We start from the raw sequence: 12,211 nt of genomic DNA, 5'->3' as shown, positions 1-12,211 counted from the left end.
CGTAAGATTTGATCTTTCATGGTAGTCTGCGCTCCCGCCAGTTATGTCGGATTCAACCTATGGTCATGGTTCGAAATAAACGTTATGCCTTGTAGGCTAAAGAAAACGAATGATTACATAAATAAATTATTATGTTGATAGAATGGGAATGTGTAAATAAACGGAAGAACCATGAAACAAACCACGGACACGATGTTGTCCACCAAAATCTCAAGTTGGTGAGGGATCGAACCAGGTCTCCAAGCATCAGAGATGAACACTGTACCACTTAAGGCACTGTGCCCCCTCCTATCCATAACCTTGGTGTTGTATAAGGACGTAAAACACAGAAACTCAAAACTTGTGATACAGATTGTAGTGGAAACAGAAAAGGGTAAAGAACTGCTGTTAATACGAGATGCGTTCCGAAAGCAACCTCCGATTGGTCACTGCGCGTGAAGTAGTGGGGGAGCGTTACTGTATTTGCACAGACGTGCGCGATAGATCAGGCTGGATCCAGCCGTCGTAGAGTGAAGGTTGTTTGATCATATACTTTGGTAGCGTCTCAAAATGTGTACTACAATAGAACTCCCCCCCCCCCCTCCGGTGCGAGCTGTTATGCATTTTTTATGGCAAAACAATATTCGGCACCAGCTGTTCATCAGGAACTGTGCTCTCTATGGAGGACCAAGTATGATTAGCGAAATTGTTCTTCGTAAATGTGTTCGTTCATTTAAAAGTGGACGAACAAATATTCATGACGAAGAGAGGAGTGGCAGGCTATCAGTGATCATTGATGAACTCGTTCAGAAAATTGATAGAAAAGCTCGTGAAAATCGACGTTTCACACTCTCGGAGCTTTCCGATGAATTTCTACAAATTTCCAGGACCGTGTTATATGATATAGTGACGCGGTAAGCATAGAGCTGAAAGATGCGGTCACAGGCTGGCTCAAGGCACAGACGGGAGATTTTTATGCTGATGGAATTTCTAAGCTAGTGCAGAGATATAATAAGTGCTTGAATTTTTATGGAAACTATGTTGAAAAATAGAGCAAAGAAATAGTTTTCAGATGTATATAATAAATTCTTCTTCTTTACTTTAGTATTTATTTTTTAACCAATCGGAGGTCCGAACGGTCTTCGTATTTTCTTTGGATTCAGTAAGTCATCCATTAGTATAGTCCATGCAGCCAGGCCTGGTGGGGTGGTACTTGTAATCAGCGCTTTCTCGGAAGCGAGATAATGTGGTGGGGAACAGCTTATACTGTTAGGCTTGATCTCACATGATCGTGCACCATATGCAAGTGCAGGTTGTGGTTGAAAACCCACGTTAATTGTAGCTCTGTTCTTCATAACTGTGGTGTTGCGTAAGGACACAAAATTTCATGTAGCCATCTATTTTCGAGTTGTCATCAAAAAAGCTGATCACAAGGGATAGAATTAACTTTTATGAGCCATCACTTCTTTCCTATTATCACTCCTCAGGTCTTCGAACCAAGGGTTGAGGTTTTGAGGTTTTCTTGTAACTTTAGTGGTAATTTTGGTGTTTTATTAAGCTTTTTAAAATTCTTAACTCTTCAGTGCTCCCAGAATATTAATCCTATATCAAACACCAATATGAATAGTTTTTCATTACAGCAAAATGAGTTCTATGTAGAACACAGATAAAGGAAGTTAAGATAGAGAATGGGATCTCTTGACAACACTATTTGTAGTTAAAACTGTCCGTTCCGTGTCGACTGGATACCTTTAAACAGTAAATGATTGCAAGAAGTGAATGTATAAGAAATTAATGTGATTCATCATTTGTAACAGACGTTTGTGGTGGTTCAAAAAGTGAGAAACCGGATATTTTCTTCAATATTTAAGAAAAGCTGTATGGCATTTAATCCTTCCATCCACTGAGAAACGTCCTTAACGTTCGAAATTATTGATATTTGATATTGTAGTTAACATTTCGAAGCACTTAAGAGATGAGGAATTTAAATTTAAACATGTGTTTTCTGTTCTCTGTAATTACGCCATGCTTATTCCAAGTCATGCATTTATATTGATCATATATGGTATTTATGTCAGTATTGAGTAGTAATAAATTTGATACTAGTGATCATTTGTCATGTAATAGTGATGAGGTTTTCGTGTTGTAGCGTATTCAGACAATACGATAATAACATAGAATTTTTAATTTAATTACTTTGGAGTTTAAAATATGTGAAAAGTTCTTTTCTTTTCATCAGATTTTTTGCAAGGAGCCCGAGGAATCTTATTATTTAGACACAAGTGATGAAGAATTTTGTAATTGGATGTGTCTAGTTGCTCCAGCAACCAGTGCTAAGGAACAGAATTTAATATGCTACCAGGTATGGTTCTACAATATTTTCCACGCTATTTTGTTCCTTAAGTAATAAAAAAAAAAAAAAAAAAATGTCATATTTAAAGGAAAAAATCCACTTTAAAGTAACAAACGTTTAGAATGCAACTTCATTTTGTTTTGTAGTTTTTTTATTATTTTTATTTTTATTTTACAACTCAACAAATAATTAAGTACAAATATTATCTATAAAATAAATTAATATTAACTTACGAATATTAAGTATAAAAAAATCAGAAAAAAGTGAATGTAAATTTATATGAAACATAAAAGCGATGTATCCACAGAAAATCCAATTAAATACTAAACTTAACATATTATACTGCATGTAGGTTGCTTTCGCGAAAAAAATAGTAACCGACCACGCTTTTTTTTTTATTTATTTATTGGGATCACTCTAATATGAACATAGTTTAGAAAAAATATTACTACATATGATACTGTTTTTTAGAAAATATATAATTTAATTATAATTTAAACACTAAAACTTCACAATAACACATTATAATACACAAATCTATGTAACATTAAGATCCCGTCATATTTTAAGTTTACATCTTAACAACGTTGCTGAATAAAGCAGTCGCTTTTTGTAGTATTGAAGAGGTTGAGTTGATTTTGAGTTTAATGTCCCTTTCAGCAGCGAGTCTATATGAGACGAGATCTACTGATTAACGTAGAATCCGAACCACATGAGCTCTTGATACTGAAGAGATTTTGTGTAAATTGTTTACGTTCTTAATCTTGTATTTTAAAGTTCTTAAATGCCTAGATAGTGCCGAAACTGTTTATTAACTATCCTTAGTATATCTAATGTGTTCCTCTATTGTGATCTGTATGTTTCTTTTAGACATAGTAATGTATGAACTGTCGCATTCACAACTAACCTTATATGCACCATAGTGGGCTGATTCATCTTCAGAACTCTTCTTGTGGCCAGTATTTTTCAATACATTTAGGAGATTTAAACAAGTTGAAACCATATTTTTGGGCCAGATTATTTAGCCTAAACGCAAATATGACCATAAAGAAAATAATATCCATTTTCAACAGACTTGATGCAAAGGCAGCAGTCTTTCGCTCGAAATATCTAAGGCTTGTTCCTTCCATTTTACCAAAGTTTCAATGTCGTAGCTCTTTTTCTTTTCCAAATCAAAAATTAATTTCTGTTGATGCCAATATCTTCGGACAACGAAAACAGTCTATACACCCGTAAAGAGAAAATATATCCATACATTAGAAATAATTGTGTAAAAATAAGCTGATTTGTTATAAATAATAATCACGCAGTTAGTTTTTTTGTAAAGCTTAGAAACTGATTTATTACCTTGCCTACAGAACCTCAAATTCATAAGGTTTATGCAATTGTTCTTTTCAACTTCTACGGCGAACCAAATTTTTTAATAAATATTGTTGAGTTTGCTCAAGAATGATTGTAATTACTTATCAGTTTTGTAAGTGTAAAGTTGATTGCATTTTAATTACTTTTCTATACACTCTAAATATGATAAATATATTGTACCATAAAAAATGCAGTTTATTTGCCCTGATGGTGTTCATAAATACTGTATAAAGTCGACTAAAATTTGATTAATCTATTACGAAATGCGACCATAAACCAGTTAAACTTTTTAGTTGTCGAAAAGCGCAGAAGTGCAGTTAGGTAATTGCGTAATCGTTAAACGTGATAAGTGTGTCTGGGATATCTTCTGACGAAGAGAATCGTGGACTTCTAAAGTAATTTTGAAGATAAATAACATTTTCACCGATGTAGAATTTATTTTCATAATCATTTCTTTAACAGACAGTGTACGCTTTATAATTCCGGGTTTCTGTGCTAATGTCTGTGTAATGTTTTGTCTTATCCTCTTTCAGATGAAAGAAGACATCTATTACACAGTAATGAGAGACATCCATCAAGGAGATGAACTCAAAGTGTGGTATGCACCGTATTATGCTGTTAAGATGGGTATGATGCCTCTAGTGTTAGAGGTAAGGTATACATTTTCTTTCCCGTAACATACAATGCGATAAAATATGAAAGGTGAAAAATATTAACCATCTAGGCAAGAGTGTATCCTAGAAGTTAAAAAGTAAATGTATTGAGTATTTTTCGTAGTAATTCAATACTAAAGTTTGCATCATAAATAGAATATTTAATGGAATTTTAATACTGACATCAATATTTTTTAGCTACATGTGTCGGAGTTGTGGTACCATGTAATCTGAAGTCAGAAAATGCGTTAAGGTTGTAGTGGTCTTGTACTTTGTTGTATAATGCAGAAGATAAGTGAGCGGGATCAGTTGTCTTCCGCTGCACTATGGATTCACAAGCATCGACAAATTTACAGAATCTTAGGGTGGCAATATTTTTATTAGATTTATATGTTAAGATTTAGCTATCATGAAGTTCATATCCATTTAATATCTTATTGCAGTCCTTATAGTAATAATAATAATTTTAAAAAAAGTGTAAGAAAATTCGAAGACGATTGTCAAAGCTTCTGTTTGGGATTCTGACATTGTATTCTGTGAGAAGTTGAATGTCGAGTACTAATTTGGTGTGATGAGCAGAGGTTAGAGCACCTTCCCTGCGTTAACCCCAGGTTTTACTAGCGAATGTAATTTGTGCCTCCACCGCCATCCATCCAAGGATGGAATGGATAACTAGAATACTCGTGATTCGTGAATAACTAATAATGTCCTCCTCCGAGCTAATCAGTGTTTGGAGAGATTGCGGGAAGAAGGGAAATTGGAAAACCACATACAAAAGCTTCTCGGTTACCAGATAAGAGAGAAGTCATTCGCATTTTGTATTTTGTACTGCCTGCGCTGTTTTGATCATAAAGCCAATTCTGAGAACTCCCACTGCTATGTTCCAAAACTTTGCACACCGGGAACTTATGAGTTTTTTCACCTAGACTTGTAATTTCTTTTCAAGCAGTGTATCGAATTCTGTTCCCGGAATTTATCATCGTGATTTTGTGTTTGTTAGAAAAATATTGGGAAAATGTTGTGAGGTGGCATTTCTAATTTTACTTTTCACGGTTATGCTCTTTATATTAAAGGAGACAGATGATACATGAAAATAATGGTTAAAGAAGAGTGTGGAGAAACGGAAGAACCCCAAGAAAACTCATGGACATGACGTTGTCCGTCACAAGCTCATATGGCCGGAGATCAACCAGCAACTTCTCACACCATACCTTTATCGCTCGCTCTACTATTGAGCCGCTTTACCCCCAGAAAAGTATTTAGTAATGTATTGACTTTCCATTCTATGTCATTATTCTGTGGCTGTCTATTTGTCGCAGAATTTTATCCTCGCAACTAGAGGTAGTGTGTGCTTTTAAATGTACGTAACTTTCGATGTGTACAGTTTAAACCCAGTATCGTGAGGCATTTTGGGAATTGTTTGAGCGAAGAGAGAGCGAACTCCGATGTAGAAAGTCAGAGTTAATTGCGTTAACTGATGCTGTTGACTCTTATGACAAAAGTTGAATTCAGCAATTTGGCCGTAAATCAATCTTCGCAAACCGTTGAACTGTGGTGTTTAGTTAGGATGTAAATGCAAGAAGGTCGGTTAAAGAGAGTGATTCCTCTAGTCACTAATAATTGTTTCTGTTGTTGTCCAGCATGGTTGTAAGAAAGTTATTTATACTATTGGTGAGTCTAATACCAATAGTCTAGTGCTTGAGTGTTTCATTGAAAAGTTTTTCTGCAAGTAAAGGTCTCCATCTAACGGTAGAATAGTCCCGTTTTGTATTTCCTTATATAATCTGCCATTTTAATATTTACTTTTGTTTCGTAGACGAATTCTTCCAATGACCATGTGTATGAGTCAAAAACTAAGGATAAGAAGATTTTCCATGAAATGCTTCTTAGTAAGTATCGCTTTTTTGGTCATTTTACCATTATTCTTAACTAGAATTAAAACTAAGGTATGTAAATTTAATTTTTTCCTTGTTTTGTCTAATGAATATAAATGCTGTGATGTTGAACTACTTTGCTTCTAATTTATTCCGTTAATATACATGATTTTGATTGCATTTTTATATGTTGGTGTTTTTACATATTCAGTTTAGTAATAGTGCAGCCACCAGCAAAAAACATAGAGAATCATATCAGAATGGAGAACTGTTTCATGCGTCATCTACTTACATTTTTAATTGCATAAAGATCTGACTCAGTCTACCAACTGCTGTCAGTGCTGAGGAAAGTTACGTGTAAGTTGAGTTGCATCTGTCCTGGCGTTTTACAAACTGCAAATTATCTGGACCCCAAGTAATGGAATTAGAGCACTCAGGGGGAGGGAGATACTTTTGTTGGTGAAAGTACGTACATGTCAAATAAACATTCTGTGAAATAGGTGACCTTCTATTTCAAGTGAATTATTCTGCAGAAATATATCCCATTTTGTTAAATACTTTAAAAAATGGTAAAATTATTTGAAATTTAAAATGTGCAAAATTGAATAAAAAATAAAAAATATGCTGACAAACATAGGGAAGATAAGAACATTTTATAACGTATTACTCTAGTAGTTGTCCAGATACATTTGTCAACAGAAAGTACCCTTTTGCTAAAGTTGTTTTGGAATGGAAATTTTTTTCTCTTTCATTTTCATTTTCGTACTACATCTTATTCCTCAACGAGATACCATACAAATCTATGTTTACCAACACAGTAGTACGTTCACTTTACATCCAGTTTCATCAGAATTTGTTACAATTCCAGAATAATATGCATTTGCCATATTTCATACCACCCATGAGTTTTCGTCAGATTACCATAACGATGATTTCTCAGAAGAGCGAGCTTCACAAATACGCTCAGATTTTTTCGGAAAGACATCTTTTAATCCATAACGTTTGCACACAATAGGCAGTTTCTTGCAACAACTCGACGGACTTCTTCCTTTTAAGACACACGCAAAGGTCTTTGTGAAAAATAACTTTGATGAAGTTTCCTTATGCCTTTGATAGGTTGAACATTTTCCTCTTAGTTCAGTTTCTCTATTTCAACTATATCTGAGGAATTTATGAAGTGCATTTCAACAGTACTAAGCTCTTTTACTTTCTCATACAAAATCCTTGCATTTGGTAGATCTTCCTTCGGCAAACAAAATTGTCAGCAATTCGTTTGATAGCTGCTCCCATACCATCAGGATTGTCCTTGCTGTTGTCCACTTGTTTTGATCTTGATACTTTCTATTCGTTTTTCTTAAGTCTGTTATATTTCTTTCGATATTTCTCAGCACGCTTTTTAGACACGTAAGGCTTCTTCAAGCTTTTTTAATACGATAAGCTTTACTTCGGTCTCTCTTCACTTTATGTCTTCCTCTTCTTCTGTTGCCAGTTTTCTATCCCATTCCTGATTTCCTTGAAAAGGACCTGTTAATGGAGAGTCTGGAGAGGTAAATGAAGTTGCTGGCTTTAAAAGCTCGGAGGGTATTCAGAGTATCTATCGGTCACGAAAGTCATTAAAAAGGTCACGAAAACAGGAAACGGTCATGAAAGTCAAGAAAAAGTCACGAAATTGAGCTTTTGGGTCACGATTTTTTTTATCTGTACGAATATAAGTATATACTGGAAAATTTTGTTCTATAAAACGTCAAAATTCACCACTAAAAATGTCTGTGGTCGGCTTTAGAGGGTACCAAATCACAAGCAAAGCATGCTTCTATTGTGAAACTTCGGCCCAGTTCTCAACCAAATTCGCTCTTAAGAATATTCCTACATTTTATGGTTTGGGAAAGAAAAGTTCACGGAAAAGTCACGAAATTTCATTTTGGAATTTTAGTAGACACCCTGGTATTTTTACCGTTTTCTCTAGATCTTCATTCATGTTCTCGCCATTCCTTCCGACGCTGACGCTTTGCTCGATCAGTAAAGTCTTTGATTGATTTTTCAATTTTAAGATCTCTTCTTACTTTAGCTCTTTACCTAATTTTTCGTAGGTATTCTGACCTCTTTCCTGCATCAGCATTGATTCTTTCTCTGTGTCTCCGTTGTTTTTGTAGGTGCTGTAAGAGTCATGATTCTGTAATTGAAAGAGAAGAAAATTAAGTTCTGCGCACTAAAACACTTATCACCAGACTGCACTATGAAATATCCCATTGTCTTCCTTTGCAGTATCTACCTATTTGCAGATAAAATATGCCAAGTGTGCGGAAAAATTTATGTTCTTTATAAAAAAATAATAATGTTTTAAATAATCTTCCCTGTACTTGATACATTTACTAAAATAAATATATATATATATATATATATATATATATATATGATGAAATGGTCCACAAGAAAATCATGTTTAAGAATGTGACCAACATTTGATTTAAAACATACAAAAAATAACTTATTTTAACTTTTGCACCAAATGAGCTATTGCGTTGAATAATTTCAGTACCGTAGTAGTTCAGTTAAAGAAATCAGAAAACTGAATTTTTATATTTAAAAAAAGAATAGTTCGTAAGCCAATCCAACAAATTTTATTGCAGACGCAAGTCTATCAATAGATGTGCAGTTTCATTACAATAAAAAAGAAAATTATTCGTCTCTTTGGAGTTTATTTATATCATTGTGCTATAGAAAAAATGGAAGTAAGTGAATGATACGTTCAATTATTGATGGAATAATTGATATTCTATGACAAAGGCGTTCTTTGAAGTCACATAAGTTACTGAGAAATTTGGTAATATATGTGACAGTAATGTATGTGACATTTTGTGAATAAAAACTGATCATATTACTAACTTTGCATGTTATCTCTTTTAATATCTTAAAAACGATAGGCCAGCTCTTCAGAATATACTATAATAATAATAATAATAATAATAATAATAATAATAATAATAATAATAATAATAATAATAATAATAATAATAATAATAATAATAATATTATTTATTATTATTATTATTATTATTTATTATTATTATTATTATTATTATTATTATTATTATTATTATTATTATTATTATTATTATTATTATTATTATTATTATTATTATTATTATTATTGCAACATGAACAATCTTGAAATATTGGTAACCTACGTGACATATATTAAACTTATTTAAACATTCATATACGTGTTTCCTTACACAAGATCGAAAGCCTATCACAACCATCAGCAGCATTGCTTAAACTGAAGCATGAAACATTCACAGAACAAAACTAACCAATCCAGATGGTGTTTCGAAACCTTCCAAATTCATAAAACGTTGGAAATTCATAAAACGAGAGAGTAACTTAAATGATAGACAATTCCAGGGCAGAAGTTTCTTTTTCTGAAAATTAACAAAGATACTCACTAAGAAAAATGATTTTATATATATATATATATATATATATATATATATATATATATATATATATATATATATATTTCATTTCTATGTAAACTTCTGATTACGGTCATAATGTCTTGTTTTGCATCTCACGCTTGTCAATGCAGAATAACTACTTCAAACTTTGAAAATGCTATTGAGACAGGTAACTTATGTGACAAAATTGGTAACTTTTATATTATTTTCAAGTAACTCTGAGATATATTTCTTCATTAATTCTGTTCCAAGCATTAACAGCAGCTATCCTGTCTACCCCTAAAATAGAAACTGGATAAATTAAATTTTGAATGTTGAATGCGATAGGACATAGTGTGTCGGAGTCAAATGAGAATGGCCCATGAGAGAGTGCTTCGATTTATGAGTGTGTCCAGCAACATATATCAAGCAGAGGTAACAGTCAGGTACATGATCTCTTGCTTCCCACCAAATCATAGAGACAGAAAATGGGATTCTTTTTTCCATTTAACCACGCTCTAAGGGAGACTGAAGACAGACAACGTATGTGTTGTGCCCATCTTGGTGACCAACCTCATACTTGAAGCTGATAGAATAGGCCTTACTAACAGTGGGAGTACTAGTTCTTCGGTGCGATCTTAATGTACACTGCTCACAAATGTTACAGAACACATTACTACTATTGCCGTCAACAATACTTGATTTTAAGGAATGAGTTTTTAAACTATCTTTACAATGCACAAGTTCCCTGTTTATAGTTATTTAACAAGATAAAATAGTTTCAACACGTCACACGTCAGTATTAATCTTCTGACAGCGTTTCCAAAGAATCTTGCACAACAGTGTAGACTTTTTTACGGTGCACAAGTATGCTGTTTACCTACTTCAAACGATATTTTTAACACATCACATTAACATGTACCACTAGAACTAGAAGCAAGAGGTTTGAAAAATGGTGCTGCCACCTACGAAGCACTTTCTATCAGTGTTGCTAACTTAACGAAACTAATGGTTTCATGAATACCTTATTTTTCTTATCAATTCGAGAACAAATTGGGTCGTTTCTCTCAAACACTCTCAAACTATAGTTGACGCATGAAGATGTGGGCTATAGTGTATTTGTTTCCAAAAGGTCTTGCTCTCTGCCACAAATCTAGGTAACAAAATTTACCTTTCCGAAAGTGAGATTTTCTGAACATTTCACTCTGCCAATTCTAGACAAAAATGTCAGAGCACATAGTTCTGCTACTGTTTTCCCCTGGTGTGTCTATTTTTGAATCATTCTTTCGTATTCTGATTGTTGTTTCTTTCAACCATCCGAAGCTTTGTTGTAGTAGATGTTAGTATTTTTTCTTTGTTTAAGGGTCTCCTCAGAAAAGTTACAAGCTTATAGATTAACTAATTTCATCTCGTAACTTCCAAATAAGTATATTTCTACTGTTCAATAAAGGTTTGCTGTATGCAGTTGTTGTTAAATCCATAACTAATATTTGGTTAAAATATTTCTGGACTTCTTGTACACCTGCAAAGAAAAGTACAAGATGTTATTTTCCATTCATAACAAAGTAAGAAGTTTGGTGCAGGCAGATGTTGGTTTAAAGCCCCACAACCTCGTCAAGGTCTCTACCTCTGTGAGGGCCTACTTTTGACTGGAGAGGGACGTAAGATCATATGCACCATACAATCTTACGCCGGAGAACCAGATTCTAGCAAATTCCTTGATATTTCACTTAGCAAACCCTTTGGAATTCCTTTAATGCCAAAGATTTTGCTGCGATACTTTATCAAGTAACTTGCTAGTGGGTGATGATGAGATGAAGGGTGAGGGAATTCTAACAAATACCTTGGTATTTCACGACGCAAACCCTTTGGTATTCTTTCAATCCCAAAGATTTTGCTGCGATACTTTACCAAAGAATTTGTTATTTTCAGGGTGAAAAAGGGGGCAGAGAATGATGAAGTAGAAGGATGCTAATATGTATATGTGTAGAGGATTGTGGAAGATGAGAAAGTAAGGAAATTTAAAAGAAAGTGTTAAGTGTAAGCCTAAAGAAAATGGAAATAAATGAATGAAGTGCTGCTATGGTTATAAAAGAATATTGTTACAACAATAGTTGTATTTTTTAAAATATTAAATTATTTTTATCCAAAATCCCTTATCCATTTTTTTTTTTTTTTTTTTTACTATTAATTATCGTGAGAAGTTATAATAATTGTCTTTTATCCTGCTGTTAGCAAGTGTCAAGCTTGGATTTAAAAAAAAAAAAGTCTTCCGAGCTATACCAAACATTCTCATTTTTAACGAAAATGATTTCTGCGTGTTATAGACAAATGTTGGCAGGAAAACCTTAACACGTGGTTTTAGATTTTTGTTCTTCATGTCCTTAAAAAGGGTGTACCATAAATAGTGCAACTTTTGAAATGCCCGCCATTTCCGTTCTAGTAAGTTGGCAGCACTGAACGTTCCACGATTTTCATCTGTTGTCTTTGTGATTAATAGTCTCGGAGAACCGAATACCACATGATCGTCATCTGTTTTCTGTACGGGTAGGA

The 12,211-nt window shown here is 33.5% G+C and overlaps 1 protein-coding gene across 12 annotated transcripts in view; it reads left to right on the top strand.

Annotated features, from left to right (window-relative positions):
- The window catches only part of LOC145693591 (uncharacterized), a 506,014-nt gene that overhangs the window by 381,529 nt on the left and 112,274 nt on the right, over positions 1-12,211 (top strand). For all 12 annotated transcript variants that reach the window (XM_081769709.1, XM_081769703.1, XM_081769706.1 and 9 more), the window contains 3 exons: positions 2,219-2,341; positions 4,228-4,344; positions 6,164-6,236. In XM_081769709.1, the coding sequence (XP_081625835.1) occupies positions 2,219-2,341; positions 4,228-4,344; positions 6,164-6,236 (313 nt within the window). The remainder of the gene's footprint in view (positions 1-2,218; positions 2,342-4,227; positions 4,345-6,163; positions 6,237-12,211) is intronic.

The sequence above is a fragment of the Thermobia domestica genome, chromosome 8, assembly GCF_964235325.1.
Source record: "Thermobia domestica chromosome 8, izTheDome1.hap1.1, whole genome shotgun sequence".
Classification (NCBI taxonomy): domain Eukaryota; kingdom Metazoa; phylum Arthropoda; class Insecta; order Zygentoma; family Lepismatidae; genus Thermobia; species Thermobia domestica.
This window is presented reverse-complemented; position numbering and strand designations above follow the sequence as displayed.